Source organism: Nyctibius grandis, chromosome 3 (genome assembly GCF_013368605.1).
Source record: "Nyctibius grandis isolate bNycGra1 chromosome 3, bNycGra1.pri, whole genome shotgun sequence".
NCBI lineage: Eukaryota > Metazoa > Chordata > Aves > Nyctibiiformes > Nyctibiidae > Nyctibius > Nyctibius grandis.
The window spans coordinates 5622823-5641019 of NC_090660.1; the positions used below are offsets into that span (position 1 = coordinate 5622823).

An 18197-nucleotide genomic window follows, 5' to 3' on the forward strand; every position below is an offset into this window, starting at 1 on the left:
TCATGTGACATGACCCAAGTACTGCTTTGTGGGAATTTCCCTCGGACTATTTTCACTTAGAAAGTCTACAAAAAAGCACGAACCTAATCATTTTTCTAATTCCTCTTCCTTCTGAAACAACAACAACAGAACAACCACCCTCTTTTCCCTACTTTCCCCAAAAAAAGTGTTCTCAGAAAAAGAGCCATTTCAAATTTAAAAAAAAAAAATCTAAATTTACTTGCTATTAAAATCTTCATACAAGCCTGCTCGGAAATCAGCTAGCACGAGTACTTTATTGTCACTTCACAGCCACCAATGTAAGCTTCCAAAATAAATTGGCACACGTGTTTCTGAACATTTCCTATACATGAAGCATTTTGTATGAAGCACTCTGATCTCCATCCACATTGTGCTTTTCTTTGCCACCCAAGAGCAGCATCAGCCTGGAGCGCTATTCTCACCCCGCATGAGACAGCGAGGTGCAGGATGACTGGAAGGAGAATCCCCCACATCACCTCCAGCTCAGAGCCCAGCACACTTACAATGCTGTGGTGCGAATTCAGAAGTATTATTCAAAAGCAACATACTCTCTGGTGCTACAAAGTCAGACTGAGGGCTGACAGCAACTTAGCAGAGAGCTCAGCGCGTTCTCAATTTGTGGCTACACATGTGAGTTCGTGCTGGGGCTCTTCAGCTCCCTAAAGCAGAAAAAGTCCTTGTTCCAACAGGTCTCTGTCATCAATACGAAAGAAAATAATCTGCAGAGAAGGTCTTTTGTGTGGGCAGCAGAGAGAAAGGCAGCTCTCATGATTTGTTTCTCACTCTCATTTTATAGCACCAGGTATACCTCCAAATTACTCAGGTTACTAAAGAATTATCAGAGCCATATATCTTTCTAAGTAATCATCATTATCTCTCATTTTTACTATCAGAGATAAGGAATATATTTTGTTACCATTAGCAGGAAGATAGGTGAAAAGCTGATACTGGCTTCTCTTTCTCTTTCCGTTGCAGACATAGAAGTTGACCTGAACAGGGCTGGTAATTCTCTGATTGCGGAAAGGTGGTATCTCAACCACCAACGAATTCTGCAAAAGCAACAAATCAGAAAGTCATCACGTGACTAAGGCAGTCGAGCTGTACAACAGTATTCACATGTTAACCCTGCGAAGGAGGCGCCAGGGCTCACAAGGAGGAACACACTCTCTGCAGGGGAACTGGTGGGCTTTGTGGGTAGGGATGGCCTCCCACCACCCCCAGCGTCCTCCGTGCCAAGGACTCCAGAAGCAGGGAAATAAGATTTTAGCATGGCACAGGTCTTTACAAAATCACTAGCCTTCACCTCTTCCCTTTGGAAAGCAAATACAATACTGTGTATGGACAAGGCTCTGTCCCTCCTGCCTCTGACAAGAACCTGGGACCACCATCAAATCCTGGTCTCTAAATCAGCAGGGGAAAGCACAACCACTCGGCTGGCAGGTCACCCCCAGTATATCTCACCCTAACACAACTTCCTTTGAAAGGAGAATTAGGACAGGCATATGATTATTCAAATATTTCCATTTGCCACAGTGAAATGTTTTTTCATATAACAACTCGGGAAGTTTTAAGCATGCTAGTTTCTGTGGATGGGATATCTTGCAAGAGCATCTAGCGCTACAGGAAGAAGGGCTGGAGAGCATGTAGATGATCTTCCACTGTCAGAAATCAAATGCTCCAGCACAGGACTAAGGAACAACTTAGCTGCTAGGGCATCAGCTTACACAAATGCACAGTGAAATCTGTTATGACCATCAAAACCTCCCTTGGCACTTTTTGAAAGAATAAAAGGGAACGGTCGTCTTAGCATTTGGCCTGCATTCAGCTGAGGTCTTTAAATTGTTTGCCTGCATGTCTCCAGCAGGTTTGCAGCTAACAAACTGTGGCATATTCCTACAGAGGTGGAATAGTGGCCATACTTCCCACTTATAGTCATGGCTGAGGGAGCCCCACTTCTCCAACCGTGGGGCTGGTCTCCTGTGAGGGGACTCACATTTCTTCTGCCGACAGTAGACGAAAGCCAAGGAAAATGATCAGAAATTGCTTTGGGAGCAGGGGGAAGAACTGACCCAGCAAGACAGAAGATAGCAGACAGGGCTGGCCCATCCTGGACAATGAAAAAATATTTTCCAAATGGTCTCTCCTATTTTCGGGATAGCTTCCAACGAAGGCTTTTTTACCCCATGCTCCAATTAAAGAAAGATTTCCAGGAGGGGAGGCCTAAGTACTTGTTCTGTTTCAGTGGGGAGACACAGTGCCAAAGCCTTGGAAATCCCTCTTTAGTAACAGTGCTGGAGAAGGCAATATATATTTTTCATCTTGATGTTAAAATATTTAAGGCAGACTTACTGGCTTGCACATTTCTTTGTCGGTTTTGGCTTCCATTTCCCACACATGGTGACCATCTAAAAGACAAAAGAAAAAGATATCTAGTTCCATCCTTTTTTCCTCTCCCAAGCCTACAAAAGAATGACTTTTGCAAAAACATCTCTTTGAAGGGGCACTGCATATATGAAAACCAGCTCTCAAAATGCATTGGCCAAGCGTTGCCCAACCAAAAGTCCATCTGGGTAACCCACAGTGGGAGTCCACTTGGCTTTTTTGAAGGGGGGAACCACAATCCAGGGCATGATGGGGGAAAGCCACTGGGAGCTTATTCTGCCGCTAGTTTGGACAAAATATGCAACTGTTCTACACCTTAGTTTCCCAAACTTTCAGACAAAAACACTGCCACCTATGAGGCCTTTTGATCACTACCTATGCAGTAAGTCATATTCAACATTAATATTAATCAAAACAAAACAAAACAAGCAGTATTAAGGAAGCTCCTCAGCCATGCAGCATTTCATTTTAAAATACTCATAGTCTGGCCTGTCATACTTCTGCTGCTGAACCTAGTCCCACCTACAGTTTTCTGGAGCTGCTTCTAGTGGTGTGTTGGGTCCTCCTAATTTACTGTATTTCTGTTTTCAAGCAAACATAGATTTAAGCCACAGCTATCACTTTTTTCTGGGGACCCATCTTTTGGAAGAAATTGGTTTTGTCTGGTCATTTTTCCTGCGCCTCACTGATACAGAAGTCACTGGTCAATAACAGGTTTTTTTTTTTCTTCCTTGCGGCTTCAACACTCAACAGCAAAGAAATTAGAAAAATAATACAAAACATAAGGTTTCCATCCTGCAGGCCCAGAAAAACACAAACGTGTACGGAAGGCCACAAGCAGACTGCTGTCTAAGTTGGGCAGCAGGAACACATGCAGCTTCATGAGTCCCACCGTTGTCAGATGTCACCAGAATGAAAGGGAAAATGAGACTTTATGTCATCTCTTTTGTATATTTATTGCAGCATCGGGACATGCAAATGCAAATATTAGCTATTTTGAACTTCATCACATAGACGTGGGCCTGCCTTAGAAAAACAGCTCTCGGCAAGGTAAAAGAGTGAATGCGCTTTTTCTTCTCTCTTCGCTTTCATGGCCAGAATGGAGGTGACGCATTTAGAACTGCCTGATTTATTACAAATGTCTGTAAATAATATTTTTGTGTACAGCTGTCCTACTGTGAAAGGAATGCTGCGAAGGGAATAGCCCTGGCGATTGTTTTAACGTCCAGAAACCCTTTCTTTTTAATGTATGGAAAGAAGTGCAACGTGAAAGCTGCAGCACAAATAGCACAGTGGATTTGGCAGGTCTTTCTGTAGGAAACAATTAGCGGATCTACCCTTAGATTCTTCCTACATTTTAAACTGTGACGCTGGAAAAGGAATCCCTTTAATTGGGACTGCCACGTTCGGCTGCGGGGAGAGAAGGAGCAGCCAGACCGTGCTCAAGTCTCCTTAACGATGCCTTTTGAGAGCGCCAGAATTGAAGCAGACTTCTCGGGAGGACTGGCGATCACCTCACAATTTATCCAACAGATGCCTCCCCCAAGCTGTCAGCAGAAAAAACCTGACCGAAATTCGGCAAGCCAGGACACATCCCTTGTCTGGGAGCAGCCTCCTTTATCTCCCGCCCCATCCCTTTGGAGCCCCCTGTAGCCCTCCCTTCCCTCCCCCGCAATGAATTCAATCAGTTGTAAAAGTAACACAACACCGACACTATCACACATTTTGCAAAGTCTAGGAACTTCTACTTTCTAAGGGGTTTGTCGGTGGTTTTTTTTTTACATCTACAGACATCCAGACTAGTAGTTAACGTGTTCAATTTGCTTTTGTAAACGCATTACCAGAAGTTCAGGTTTTTTGCTATGTTTAATTTCTGCTTTGCAAGACGAATGATCTGATTCAGGTTTCTGATTTTTATTTCCTGCCAATACTACAGTAAAATTCAAAATGACTCCATCTCTAGCTAATCTTTCAATTACTTCATGCAGCACTGCCTTTATGCGCTTTTGAAATTTTTATGATGACAAAGAGAGTTTGTTCAGAAATATTTTAAATGCTGTAATCTAAACTATTACGAAAATAAAAATCCAGAGCCGTGGCTCGTCTTTGGAAGCTAATAAGAACAATATGGGTTTCGCTCCAAGAAATTCCCTTTAGACTGTCCAGACCATCACAGTTCAGTGACTGAGGCGAAGGGAGAGAGAGGGAAGAAGTAGGGAACAGACAACTCATTAACAGCTAGTGACATTTCATTTAAGAAAAACACAGGGAGGAAAAGTTGTTATGAAGCAGATACCAAAAAAAAAAAAAAAAAAAAAAGACAATTGCTCATATTACGTCTGGTGAACCAAGAGGGAAATCTCAACGCCCACGGACTGGGACCAGCTCCAGGAGGGAAACCTTAGACCACTACGTCAACCTCTTACAGTAAACATGTTTTGCAGGTTTATACAGTTCAGCTGAAATTTGAAAAAAAAAAAAAAAAAAAAAAAAGAAAGAGAAAGGAATAATGGCTCCGGAATGGTTTGTGGGAGCCCGAAGCATCACAACAATCTGCCCGCACCGGAGAAAACGGTTTTGTTCCCAGTGCCCATACGGCGGGGACCCTGGCGAGCAGGCGGGATGCCGCCTCCCGTCAGCGTGTGCTGGAGGAGCGAGGGCTGCTCGACCACAAAAGTTTCCATTGTACGGCTGCCACATCTGCAGCAGCCCGCCTGGTTCGGGGCCCGAGGCAACTCCCTCCTGGATGCCGGCCAACCAAAGTACACCAGAGCAATTTATACCTTTCCAAAATGCAAATAATTCAAATTACAGACATAACACAAAGCTGAAGCAGACACATTTCAGGCATTCCCGTTAAAGTTTACTCTCTGGAATTACCGTACCCAAATGGGCAGTTGTTATACAGGGAGGGGGGGGAGACGGAGGCAGGAGAGGAAGGAGAGGAGGAGGCAGGGAGGAAAAGGGAGAAGGGAGAAAACGGCTTTTCCAAAGGTCGCATTTCATTCCCTTTCATTTCGCTATTTACTTTTACCAAGTAATAAGAAGCGTCTTCTCCAAACCAAATGCCTGGCTTTGTTTTGGCATTTTTAAGATTTAAAGTGCAATATTTTGAACAGAAATATATATATAGCTAAAAAGTTGTGTCAAAGTATTATACAAGATTTGTTTTATTTTGTGTGTTTTTTTTTTTTTCAAAAGGGAAATAAAAACGAAACATCCGCGCACAGAACCACAGGGCAAAAGCCCTACAGAGTCCCCGGTGGCGTGCCTTGCTCCTCGGGAGCCAAGGCTTCACCTGGGGACCCATGCCAAGGGCTGGAAGAAGGACCCTTGAATCCCTCCTCCTCCGAAGAGGCAGCACAGGAGTGCTGCAGTGCCGGGGGAGTGAGAAACCCCCGTTTCGCACGGGCTCTCCGACTGTGCCCAGGCTCGGCACTGCACTGACAGGTGGCCATCAGCAGGGCCGCCAGCTGAAGACACCGGGTTTTGTCAGGAAGCCTAACATTTACAGACCGCTCGCTGTTATTTATAGCCATCCCTGCTTCGGGTGCACTTCACCACCAGACCCTTCAGCCTTTTTCTTTCGGCGCTGTGACACTCAGAGCACCTGGGATTGTTAATGACGAAAATATCGTGAACCTACTGCGTTACGTGGGGTGGATTTTCAGCTTTGCAAAGCATAAACACCCCGTTTTAATACGCGGCAGCAGAACGGTGAATGGGTCTTTGTAGTCTGCTCTTATCAGCTGCTCGCTCCTGCGCTAAAGGAAACTGCGCACAAGTCCAGAAGTAAAAATACTCTAATTCATCAGGGAATTCCCTGCAGTATGAGTCACTGAACGGCTTCCCCACCACACCCAGCTACAAGATTTCCACATAAAAAGGCACTGTAGAGGCCTGTTTTAACACAGCAGCAGTGCTAAAAAGTAGTCGTGTAAATCTAGCGGTATCAGTTATTCACATATAAAGCCTAGCAGACCACAACATATGGATTTCCTTCATGGAAGAGCAACACAAAGAGATGCAAAGACTTTCCAAAGAAATTTTTCTACTGTCTTCCCCTCCTCGCTGCCCATCAGGACAGATTCCCCAGGGTTTCCAGGGTTGGGTTTACCTTTGTACCCCAGGGAACTGAAAACATAGTGCCAGGAGTTCGCAAGCTCACAATGGCCAAACCACCAGCATAACTTTCATTACAGACCTATGGATGGCAGAAAGGGGAAAATAAACAGTACCAAAAAACCCCCAAGCCTGGAAAATCAGAAGGGTACAACATCTGTCAACCACTTAAACCTTGCCTATATGAAATGGGCATAATGGGAGCATTCAGATATATTTAAGTGATTTCACTTTACCACAGGAGGTTAAAACAGTCTCTATTCTTTAGTAGCCCTGGGTTCACTTGAGATACGAGAGGAACAGACATTATCTAGGATTTCACTGCCTGTACACAGTGTACATTTTATATTTTTCCAGCTTGCAGCTCAACAGTTTGACTGTGCTGTCTGGACTGTAAATCTGTATTTACATTCATATATTGCAAGAAAGACGGTGAAATTAGCTCTACCCTCCCAAAGGAACCCACTACTTGATTAATGTGTTGTGAGATTACCCTAAACAATAATACCTATATTATATCCCAGATTACTTTAACATGTCCACAACAGGCAGGGCATAGATGCAATGCAGAATGATTATACAGCGTAATTCTGAGGTGCTCTGCAAAGGTTGTCTACCTTCCTATTTCGCCCTGTTAATGCATATTCAAATCCCTTAGGAGTGAAGGATTTGCAAGTCTTCAATTTACACCCCAACTCCTTTTTTTTGGGAAGTACACTCACGGCGCTGAGACAACTGATCTGTGAACAGGTCCGGAAGGAAAGGATGGGTTTCCAGCCAGAGAAGAGCATGAAGACTTAGGCAAAGTCTCATCATTCAGACTTAAGAGTCATCCAGTTTTGTGCAGAGATGCTATCAGCTTCCAGGTGCAGGGCAGGTTGGGCCGGGTCTGCGCCTGGGCTGGCAATGAGAGAGGCGAAGAGGCAGCTCCATGGCTTGGAGGAGAGCACTCCCCATGCCAGTCCTGGGCACGACCCACTGGTGCCGTCTCACTTGCCGGTGGATATGCACTGGCATGGGTGTACTAGTGCCAGATTTCACTGCAGAGGCAGCAGCCTTTCAGATCCGGGGATGCCACAAGAGACGGGGCACTTTTCTAGGCTGGTCTTCTAGGTGTCTTGCTGTGAACAACATTTCCCCGGCTGGACACCAGCAAGCCCAATAATCTGTGGGTGGGAGTCTATGCCTGTGTTTGCACACTGGTGTATGTTTTAAAGACATTTACAAGGGACGGGCTGTAAAGGATGAACCAACACCGGCCAAGCAGTCTGCCATGGGATGTACAGGGAAGATGGAGCACGAAGTCAGCAAGAAAACATTCAGAAATGTAGAGGGAGCAGCAAATAAGTATCTGCAATGTAAGCAGCCAGGACCTTTCTTTTGACCACCTCAGTGGCACTTCACCTTCCTGAGATTTGCCATCTCTTAGGGCTCTGGGAGGAGGGAGATGCCTCCTGGTCATGCATGTGCCCAGAGCCACCTGCAGAGCAGCTCCACCTCCTGCCACTGCCTCCCTGCTGCCTGGCACCTCGTCCCCCTCTGCCTCTCTGGCCACCCTGATCTCCCCTTTGCTCTTCCACGACTTTTGCTGTAAGACCACACAGCTGGTCTGATTTTCGCCTACTTTATTTCCCTCTTCCTTGCCAGGAAGACCCCAGCTGTTTTTCTCTGCCCTCCTCACAGCCTACTGTCCTGCTACAGAGACTTCCCCCATAGCTTTGCTCTCTGTCCCTGGCATGTCTTCTGGCATGCATCAGTCCATGCGCGGCAGGGTTCATGCATAACTGACCTATTTGTATTTCCACATCAAAGCTGCTATATTTGTTTGTGTCTCCTCATAAGCATTTTTGCAGCATATGGATTTTGTCCATTCCGTCAGCTACACATTTTTGCAGTATTGAGCTGAATATTATGTAGACTTAGGTGGGTCTGCCATGCATATGATGCTCTCAAGTAACTTTTTCTCTCTTTTTTACCTTAAATTCACAATAAAAAAGTCACGCAGAAACTAGGTGATAAAAACCCAGTACAAACTGTATCTTACAGTACTTTGGCACCTGTGCCAGACATGCGCTTCCTCTCTGGTTGCTCAGCTGGGCAAGCCAAAAGCTGAGAGACTCACTTTGCCTAAACGGTGAGCCTTTTTAGCTGCTGTTACCACAGTATGTCTAACAGATTTAATTATTCTGAGTTCAAGTGTTTGCAAATGAACAGTAATTTTAGTCCAGGTAATTAAAAGGAGGCGCTGTGCTGACAACTGAGTGGTCGGGGTTCATTTTGAGCCAAAACCATTGGAATGACCTGCCAGCTCCTATTTTCAGCAGAATGAAAGCTGGTTATGCAATTTGTGCTCTCTGGCACCTCCCCCTATTCAAATTACCATTGGTCTGAGGGTTTGATTTAATAACTCCCAGTAATTCCAGGTCTTAGACACTCAACTTCCAAGTAAAACTGCAGCTTGACATCCCTGCAAAATCTCTCTAGAGCAGGCAGGTTGAACCAAGCACACCCAGCACACCCACCCACCAGCAGTCATGACAATACTTTGCTCTGTCTTTGGTTACATTCATGTCATCTCCTTGTCTTCACAATTCTACTTTCTTCTGGGAACCTCTAGTAAGCTGAACCTGTGACTTTGCAGCTGAAACTGAGTAAAATATTCCTGGTCCATCTTCTTCAGTCTAATCTGTCTCATATTTTTCAGAGACTATTGGAGTAACAAACCTCACAGCCAGTTTAAACCAAGTTCCAAATTTTCCTTCCATGAACAGTTCTTTTCCTCTGCTTCTTCTGTGCTTGATGCCAACACCACCACCTGTACTATAGCTACTCCTACTTATTTCTCATCTTAAGATGTAAGTTTGGTCCAAATGTTTCCAGTTCTTCCTTCTTGATTATTAAGACACAAACTCTTCATTTTATCTATATGGCCACAACTTCTCATCTTCCAGAGACATCCAATTATGGCAACCCCTCATAACTTTTTAGCAAACTCTAAACAGTAAGCTTTTGAATGGCATTTTATTTTTTCCATCTCACTGTCCCCCTCATGTCCCTTTTCTTGTTTCTCTTGTCCAAGAAGGTTGGGCTCAATCTTAGAGGTCCCTCCTCCTCTCCTCTGATTATCTGCCTTGACATCAGCTTCCCTGCAACAAGGCACATCTTGGAAATGTCTTATCTCTCTATTCCTCTCTTAAATGTCATTGTACTTTCTTCCACATTGCTCTTGAAGCTGTAATCTTACTCCCTCAATAAACCTAAAAGGAACATGCTCCTCTTCCCTCAGCTCTCCCCACTTTTCCTGTTATGCCCACCTGAGACATGAACCAACTCTTAATGATGTCAGGGAAGTAAAAGGGAGACAAGGAGTTGTGCTTTTCCAAAAGATGTGTAGATGATCCGTCCAAAAAGTAAGTAGTTTGGAGGTATCCCCTTGTACGGGTTTATGTGGCAAGGTTTTGGCAGCAGTGGGGCTGCAGGGGTGGCCGCTGTAAGCAGATGCCAGAAGCTGCTCCCATGTCAGACAGAGACAGCTCCAGCCAGCTCCAAGATGAACCAGCAACTGGTCAAAGCTGAGCCCATCAGCAAAGCTGGTGGCGCCTCTCTGACAATGTATTTAAGAAGGGGCAAAAAATGCTGCGCAGCAGCTGTGAGGAGAGAGGAGTGAGAACATGTGAGAGCGACAACCCTGCAGACACCAAGATCAGTGAAGAAGGAGGGGAGAAGGTGCTCCAGGCACCTGAGCAGAGATTCCCCTACAGCCCATGGAGGAGACCATGATGAAGCAGGTCGTCCCCCTGCAGCTCATGGAGACAACCACACCAGAGCAGATATCCACCCTGCAGCCTGTGCAGAGCCCACACTCCTGGAGCAGGCTCCTGCCAGGAGCTGCAGCTTGTGAAGAGGAGCTCATGCAGAAATAGGTTTTCTGGCAGGAACTGTGGCCATGGGGGACCCATGCTGCAGCTGTCTGTTCCTGAAAGACTGAACCTAATGGAAAGGACCCATACTGGAGCAGTTCATGAAGGACCATCTCCCATGGGAGCGACTAACGCTGGAACAGAGGAACAGAGTAGGGAGGAAGGAGCAGCGGAGAGGAGATGTTATGGACTGATCGCAGCCCCCATTTGCCATCACCTTGTGCCACTCGGGGGTAGGAGGTAGAAGTTGGGAATGAAGGAGTGAAGTTGAGCTTGGGAAGGGAGGAGGGGGGTAAAGGTGGCTTTTAGTTTTGCCTTTGGTTCACACTATCCTACTCTATTTTTAATTGGCAATAAATTATTTTCCCCAAGCAGAGTCTGTTTTGCCTGTGACAGTAACTGGTAAGCAATCTGCCTGTCTTTATCTTGACCTATGAGCTTTTTCATCTTATTTTCTCCCCCCTGTCCTGTTGAGGAGGGGGGGTGAGAGAGCAGCTTGGTGGGTACCTGGCAGCCAGCCAAAGTCAACCCACCACACTCCTTTCCTCTACTGTCTTTAGCCAGTGATTGCTTCATTAGACTCTCAGCTTTCTGGTAAGGGCTGTGAATTTCTCTGTGTTTGGACAGAGGGTCCTACTGGAACAGTAACAGTAAAAACTATCTGAAATCTTGTGCTAGTTATAAAAGTTCAGAGACAAAGCTTTGATTGCACAGATATAGCTGCTTGAAGTCACTTAGTCTGGCAAAGACATGAAAGAATAAACTTCAAGCGTTCAGTCATAGTCTCTGTAATAATTACAAATTTACAGGATTACTCAGACAAGTGACTTTTAACTAGAGACCATATGGTTATTCTTTATTTCTCTGTTGTCCACAGTAAGTATCTGTGATTGATTGATCTCATTCTTCACTGTGAGAGCAACACCTTGGATGAGGCTTGTTGCTGCTGATACCATCTCATGCGTATGGCTGCTGTCCCGCTCTGTCTTCGCCATTCCCTAGACTAAACAGCCAGGAAAAACTGAAACGTGCTGACATTTCCTGCAAACTACATCACTGCTCCTGCGTGCGCGTGAAAGGGTTCCACCATCAAATGACTCCACCATTTGATGACACTATTTGCCCAAGGATATCTATTTCTGGGCACTGGCCAGAAACCCCTTCAGCTATCAATACATCTCTAGGAAATAGGTTCAAGTGACCTTCACGTGAACTCCGTGCTCCCAACTTGTATGCCTTTGAAGTTTCCAGTTTATCTCCTTTCCAGAATTTTTTAACCTCACTGCGCATGAGTCAGCGTGCAACCGCTCACTGCCAACTGGAACGTGTGTCCTGAACTTGGATAAACAGACAGATAAAGACAAAATTATGTAGTATCTGTCCATCTGACTAGAGGGGGAAAGGGAGTTTTGCCACTTGCTTATTTATTATGTGAGCTACAGTATGATTACCAGTGTGAAACATGACCCCTTTTTGGCTAGTTGCCCCCCAAACTGTGACTGCTACTGGCAATGGAAAGAGCAATGGAAAGATCTCTGAGAATGTAAGATCTTTTACGAAATGGGAGCTCTGCCAAGACTCAGGTCACCCGTCTCCCCATCACATCACATCACGTCAAAACAGACTCCGAACCCTGAGCTCCAAAGTGTAGCTGAGTCAAACCAAAAAGCCCACACGCTTCTCCAACGCATCCGTTCCATCCACATGCCACTCAAATGTTTCGTCAACATATCATTTTCCACAACTTTTTATAAGTTCTCCTGAAGCTAAAATACTACACTTGAGTTACCTGCCATATTACAAGGTAACTTTTGCTCACACAACATACGGGAAACAGAACTGAATTTCTCAGACTGACATTTGTACCTTAAAGCAGCAACTGATTGATTCCAATCTTTTCCAGAGACAGTGAAATTTGAGAGGAACAAAAAACCTGTGAAATGCTTGAGTGGACAGTTAAATTCATCCAGCTTCCTTCTTTTCCATATCACATTTACTTTGTGCAAACATTCGGCTGACCAAGCCTGACCACAGGTCTAATGGGAGGCAAACTGTAAGTTTTCCCATCTGAAATATTTACAGAAAAGCGTGATTTCCTTTGGCATATACACCAAAAAATTTTGTGATTTCACCCAGCTATCTTTCATCTGCCTGAGTATAACTATTACCATGCCACGTCAGCGCCTTCATGTTCTAAGAGCAAAACCTGTTCCAGCAGGGAAGAGGAACAGTTTTGACAGAAAAATCCATTTAACAAAGTAAGAACAACAGCAGAATGAACAGTTTGAAGCAATAACTAAAGCTGAAAAACTCTTTTAACTGTTTGAAAATATTCAAAAAGAGAAAAATCCCTGGAGGAAATGTTGCTTAGGTGCTGTTTCTTTCTCTGTCTTTCAGGAACTTGAGTTTCAAAGGCTTTGGGCACAATAGCTGAGGATATTATGCAGTTAGATTACAGAGTGTGTAGGTGCTAGGATCACTGCTGATTTGAAGGCTGAGTAATTAACAACGTGTTCAAAACCACTGAAGTCCATAAGCCTGGAGTTACTCAGAGATACAGCGTTACAAATTGTGAACACTATTAATGTCCATCAAAGAGAGTGACGCATCTTCAGGGAGGGGCATTTGTCAGAAGGAAGCTCAAATGAAGGCCTTTGACTAGGAAAAAATGACCCTCAATATTAACAGCCCAGAATCAGAATTTCAAAGTCAGTGTTGTTTGAGAAACTAATCCTGTAGTGAAGTTGGGTGTTACATTTCTGCCTTTTCGCTCTTTAAAACTCTTGCCTTGAGCTCTGGTCACTAAACACAAAACCAAAGGAATGGACTTGGAGCTCTAACTTAACTCGTGGAAACTGAACTGAATGATAATTAATAATAATACATCAAATATCCATTTCTTCCCATAGATCACAATTCGCTAATAATGAAGATTTCAGTCAGTTTAACCTGATCTCTTAGGTATGTCTAGACTTGGCCAAATCCATAAAGTCCAGAAATACTTGAGCTAGTTACAGTGCCAAAACCATTCGAGCTACAGGAGTAAGGAGCAATTTTTGAGCAAGGAGAAATTTTGGGGGTAAATTAACTCTTTCAGATCTTAGCGCAAGACTCTAAATCCCAAAACACCTTGGGCAACTCTGCAATGTCCTAGAACGTGCCAGGAAGACATACCCATAACTTTACTGTGCTTTGGTGCTTGGGATATTGGCTTTATGTCTCATAAGTGAGCTTTCACTCATCAGTTACAGGAAACATTCTGTGAACTGAGTGAAGAGAAACTAGGATTTTTCCACTGCACTCAAGTTTTATAGATCACTAATCATAATCTGATATACTAGGAGCGAGCAATCTGGTCACTTCTGTTAGGCTTTTGTGCTGCTTTGTGTTCAGTAACTCATATAACCTTCAAAAAACTAGCTTTGAAAACAAATACACAATGTTTGCAGAAGTTGTTACGAAAAAAGGCAGCTGAAAGATATATAGTCCTTAAAACATATTCTCCAAACACCGCTACGTTTTCTGGACTTCCCTCAAGATTTTTGTTGTCTGGTACATTTAAAATCTGGAAATTAAATAACAAGTTTTAAAAAGGTAAGTAAATAAATCAGTGCCCTTTCTTATAATTCCAGATCACAATCCATGCTCTTGCAGATGTGAGTGTTAGACAGGAAACATTTTGTCCCTCCTAGCCAAACACCTCCTCCCATAGCTAACAAACATCAACTTCATTTCATCCACTTTTGTAACTAAAATGCACACCTTGCCTCCACAGCAAATACCAGCATACAGACATCGAGGGCCCTCACCAGTAAGAGTTGCAGACTTTTTTATATTTTAGAAGTACTAATTCTGATGAAAACCAGATTGGTATTGGACGTCCTAAACCTAGCACCCAACAACCATGACACACAGACTCACAAGACCCTTTTGAAACTCAGGAAGAAAAAGCATGACTACAAAGAGAGACAGAAAGTGAAAGAAGATAAAAGACAAAGTCATTGTGAGACTCCCCAGTCTAAGGAAATTCTGAATTTAAAAGACTGAACCTCTCAAAGCACATTCGGCATTCACATTTTCACTACCGCTAGGCTTCTTGGACAGTTGTTTTATACCATCGTTCATCACTGGAAAATATGGTCTGATGTGCAAGCAATAAAACATTGACCATAATCCCGTAAAATAAGGACTCATTTCAACACATGAGAACTTTTTATGGTACTCTAAAAGGCTCGAGTGAATTTTAGTCCACTTCTGAAAAGACTCATTATGTATCCAAAGGGGTGCCTTCTGCCTGAGTGCTGGACCACACCGTGAGGGGTTCTCCTTTCAGAGGAGGTCCTTACAGCACTCCTCCCACAGTCCTTTCAGTGCGCTTTCATCCCTTGGCTGCCTCGTTCCTCCTCTGCGAGACGCAGTCGCAGGGCTGCGAACTATATTTTGCTCTGATTCATATGCTTCTTGGCTAAAAAGCAGCCAGTAAGGGGTTAAGCTGAAAGCACCAAGCCACTGCCTCCCCTGCTGAAGGATTGATTTGATCATTCTTCAGGGATTCCCTCTTGTATGAGTCACTGCTCAGACAGACTCCCCACGCAAGGAGGCCAGGATAATGCCATTCCTCCAGAGACTACAACAGCTGAGGGCTAGCCCTGAAGACGGAGAGCTTGGGACTCATTCGTGGAAAAACATTCAGCGGACCACAGTGCACTAGGCAGACTTAAAGAAATGATTCAGACAGAAGGGGAAAAAAAGAAAGGGCAAATAAAAAGTGTTCTCAAACTCTTTGCGTTAACCAATTAAGTATGCAGACTAGCACGAATTAGACGAGCTCTTGGAGACTGCCTCCCGGCTTGGGGACTCTGCCCGAGTGAGGACTGAAGACATGAGCTCATGTAGTATAATATTTAAATTTTATACAAAAGATACGTTCTCTTTGTGAGTGCAATGATTCCTGTGATCTATCGCTTTGTAATAGCTGCGTTTGGCTGCTACCCACTAGGAACGTGATTAACATTTCTAATTCAAAAACAAAAGCGGCAACAGCAGCAAAACTAATGAATGCCTCCAGCTAATCACAAAAGTTCGTAACCAGCTTTCTAAGAGAAAGAGAAACTATGCTGCTGTTGCCTCTCTTGACCTACTTTCATAGACGTGCAAGAGCTGAAAGGGAAAGAAACACCGCGTGTTGATTTTCAAAAGTGAAGGCTGGTAATGCTTGTCCATTTGACATTAAATACAGCGACTCTGCTCAAAAACTGAGCCGGAGCAGTTTGCCACTAAGACAACGATGCATCGCGCTTGTTTGTTTCCAATGCATCGAGCTGTTAGGCAACGTAGCATGCAACTCATCGCAGAAGCCCTAGAAATTGCTTAGCCCAGATAATCCGGCAACTTTTCTTTTTATGTGCCACAATTCCTAGTGACACGATTGCAGCTCCTGGAGATGCTGAACACTCTCAGCTTTAAAGGCTCGGCCCCTGCAGCGTACCTCCACAAGGCAGCACCGCCCTGCAACCACAACAAATCTACCGTGAGACTACTAAAACTAAATGATCTTGATGACTCTTTAATGATAGCAGCTCACTGACTGACTCCTGCCGCGCTGCCCCCCACTCCCTGTCAGGGGTAAGAGTGCAGGAGGATCTCCGGTGGTGCTTTCATATTGAAGAGACACTCCTGCACTGGTTCATCCTGCCAACCCATGCACCCAAGGAGTTTCAGGGTGACAGGCAAGGCCTTTTGATAACTCTCTTCCTCATCAGCACACCCAGTGTGCAGCAGTACACTCCTTCATAGAATCACAGAATCAATCAATCAGTCAGGTTGGAAGAGACCCCTGGGATCATCGAGTCCAACCATTGCCCTGACACCACCATGGCAACTAGACCATGGCACTAAGTGCCATATCCAGCCTTTTCTTAAACACATCCAGAGATGGTGACTCCACCACCTCCCTGGGCAGCCCCTTCCAATGTCTAATGACCCTTTCTGAGAAGAAATGCTTCCTAATGTCCAACCTGAACCTCCCCTGGCAAAGCTTGAGGCTGTGTCCTCTCTCACAATGTTTAAAAAATGTCATTTATATAAATTATTTTCTATATACTGTCTCTGTGTAGCCTTAAATTCCTTCTGCTCAAGGGAGGTATTTGTCTGGTTAAGAAGTACAAGGCCGGCCCCATTTTGCATTTTTGTAATTTAAGGCTACACAGTGAACATGCTGCTTTTGGTGTACTTAATGCTAAGGGAGACAGCCTCCAAATCCACACTGTGGTACGTGCTGGTGGGCGAGTAGCATCACCATCATAATCCTTTGGGACGCGATACTTCAAAATTTTTCCAACTCAATAAAGGAAGAGGAGAGAAAATAAGTATGAAGGAAAGCACCTTTTAACATGGTTTCCTTCCAGTAATGAGACAGATCGAGGACTTTGCTCCTGACATGTCACACTAACCCACTTCTGTGCTGCAAAGGAAGTTTAAATATGAAATAGACAGTCACGTTCTTCCCTCTCCTCACACTACACAACGAGCAGTTCTGGGTTTTTTTAATTGCAATACCACAATACCACCTTTTTTCCTTTTTTTTTTAAACTTTCTTAAGAAACAAGAAGGGTGTTCTGCTCCTCTCACCGTCACAGCCCAACCACGCGTCGCGTGGCGCTTGGGGGTCACAGGAACGGTGCTGACTGGCTCTCACTGAGGAGCCGGGGTGTTACCTTGGTCCCACGTGCATCTTTGGTGACTTAAACCTCACCAACCCAGGACTCTGCCGGGGAACTTCAGGGAAGTTTTCTGCTCTTCCCCTGAGCCCGCTGAGCTCGTGCCTACTCAGACGTCTTTGCCTCCAGAGCCTCCCCTGCTCGTGGCCCGGCTTCCTGCGCCGCTGGCAGCGGCCGTGGGCAGGGGAACGGCACGGGAACCTCGTGGACATGGAGGGTTAAACAGGCGCAGCATCAAAGCCAGCGCTGGCAGCCTGAGGAGCGCCCAAGACAGTTTAAAGTTCAGGGGGGGGTTTCAGCCGGCAGCTGAGGAATCCGTAGCTTGTGCCAGCGCCACGGAAACCCTTTCCAAAACAAGACTCAAAACTACCCTTAACGATCTCGTTTCAGAGCCTGACTTTGACTCACAGCTCCACTCCCACCACCTTTTGCTGCGGGAGCATTCACATGTGTTATGCATCGTCACCCTGTGACCCACCACTCCTGCCGACACCCCACCACTCCTCCAGATACCTCCTGCTCCAGCCCCAGCTCCCGCCCCATGCCGCTTGCTCTGCTTCAGCCTGGCCGGGGAGCCTTCCCTGGGAGGACCAGTCCCAGCACCAATGCACTGCAGAAGCAGCACCGTGCAAGGGGGGAGCTGGCGGTAGTCCTTCCCCGGTCCTCAAGGTAAACCCAAAATATCTCCTTCGAATGAATGCATGTGTGCTGCAAGTCCTCCTCAGCCAGCGGATTGTAAATGCCACGGGTCTTGACTGCCACAGAAGGAGACACACGTGCACATACACATCACCAGCAACACCACTCCCTCTTCCACAAATCACAGAAAGGTTTAACACGATGCACCACCTTGCAGGCTTTATGGGGACATGCCATCTGAGGTTTCAAACACCTTTCACAGGTCCTACTCAGTACAGCCGCGGTTTGCTACAAAAACAAATGCCCAACTTCGACTTTCAATGTCGCTATTGTCTATCTGTAACTACACCTGCCAATAGTGTGAAACCTCAGCATTAGGCATGGCTCAGATCAC

The 18197-nt window shown here is 45.1% G+C and overlaps 1 protein-coding gene across 6 annotated transcripts in view; it reads right to left on the reverse strand.

The window, feature by feature from the left end:
• NFATC1 (nuclear factor of activated T cells 1) overlaps positions 1 to 18197 on the reverse strand; it is a 116338-nt gene that overhangs the window by 46329 nt on the left and 51812 nt on the right. For all 6 annotated transcript variants that reach the window (XM_068395911.1, XM_068395915.1, XM_068395913.1 and 3 more), the window contains exons 7-8: positions 2371 to 2426; positions 938 to 1070 (exon numbers count right to left, since the gene is read on the reverse strand). In XM_068395911.1, the coding sequence (XP_068252012.1) occupies positions 938 to 1070; positions 2371 to 2426 (189 nt within the window). The remainder of the gene's footprint in view (positions 1 to 937; positions 1071 to 2370; positions 2427 to 18197) is intronic.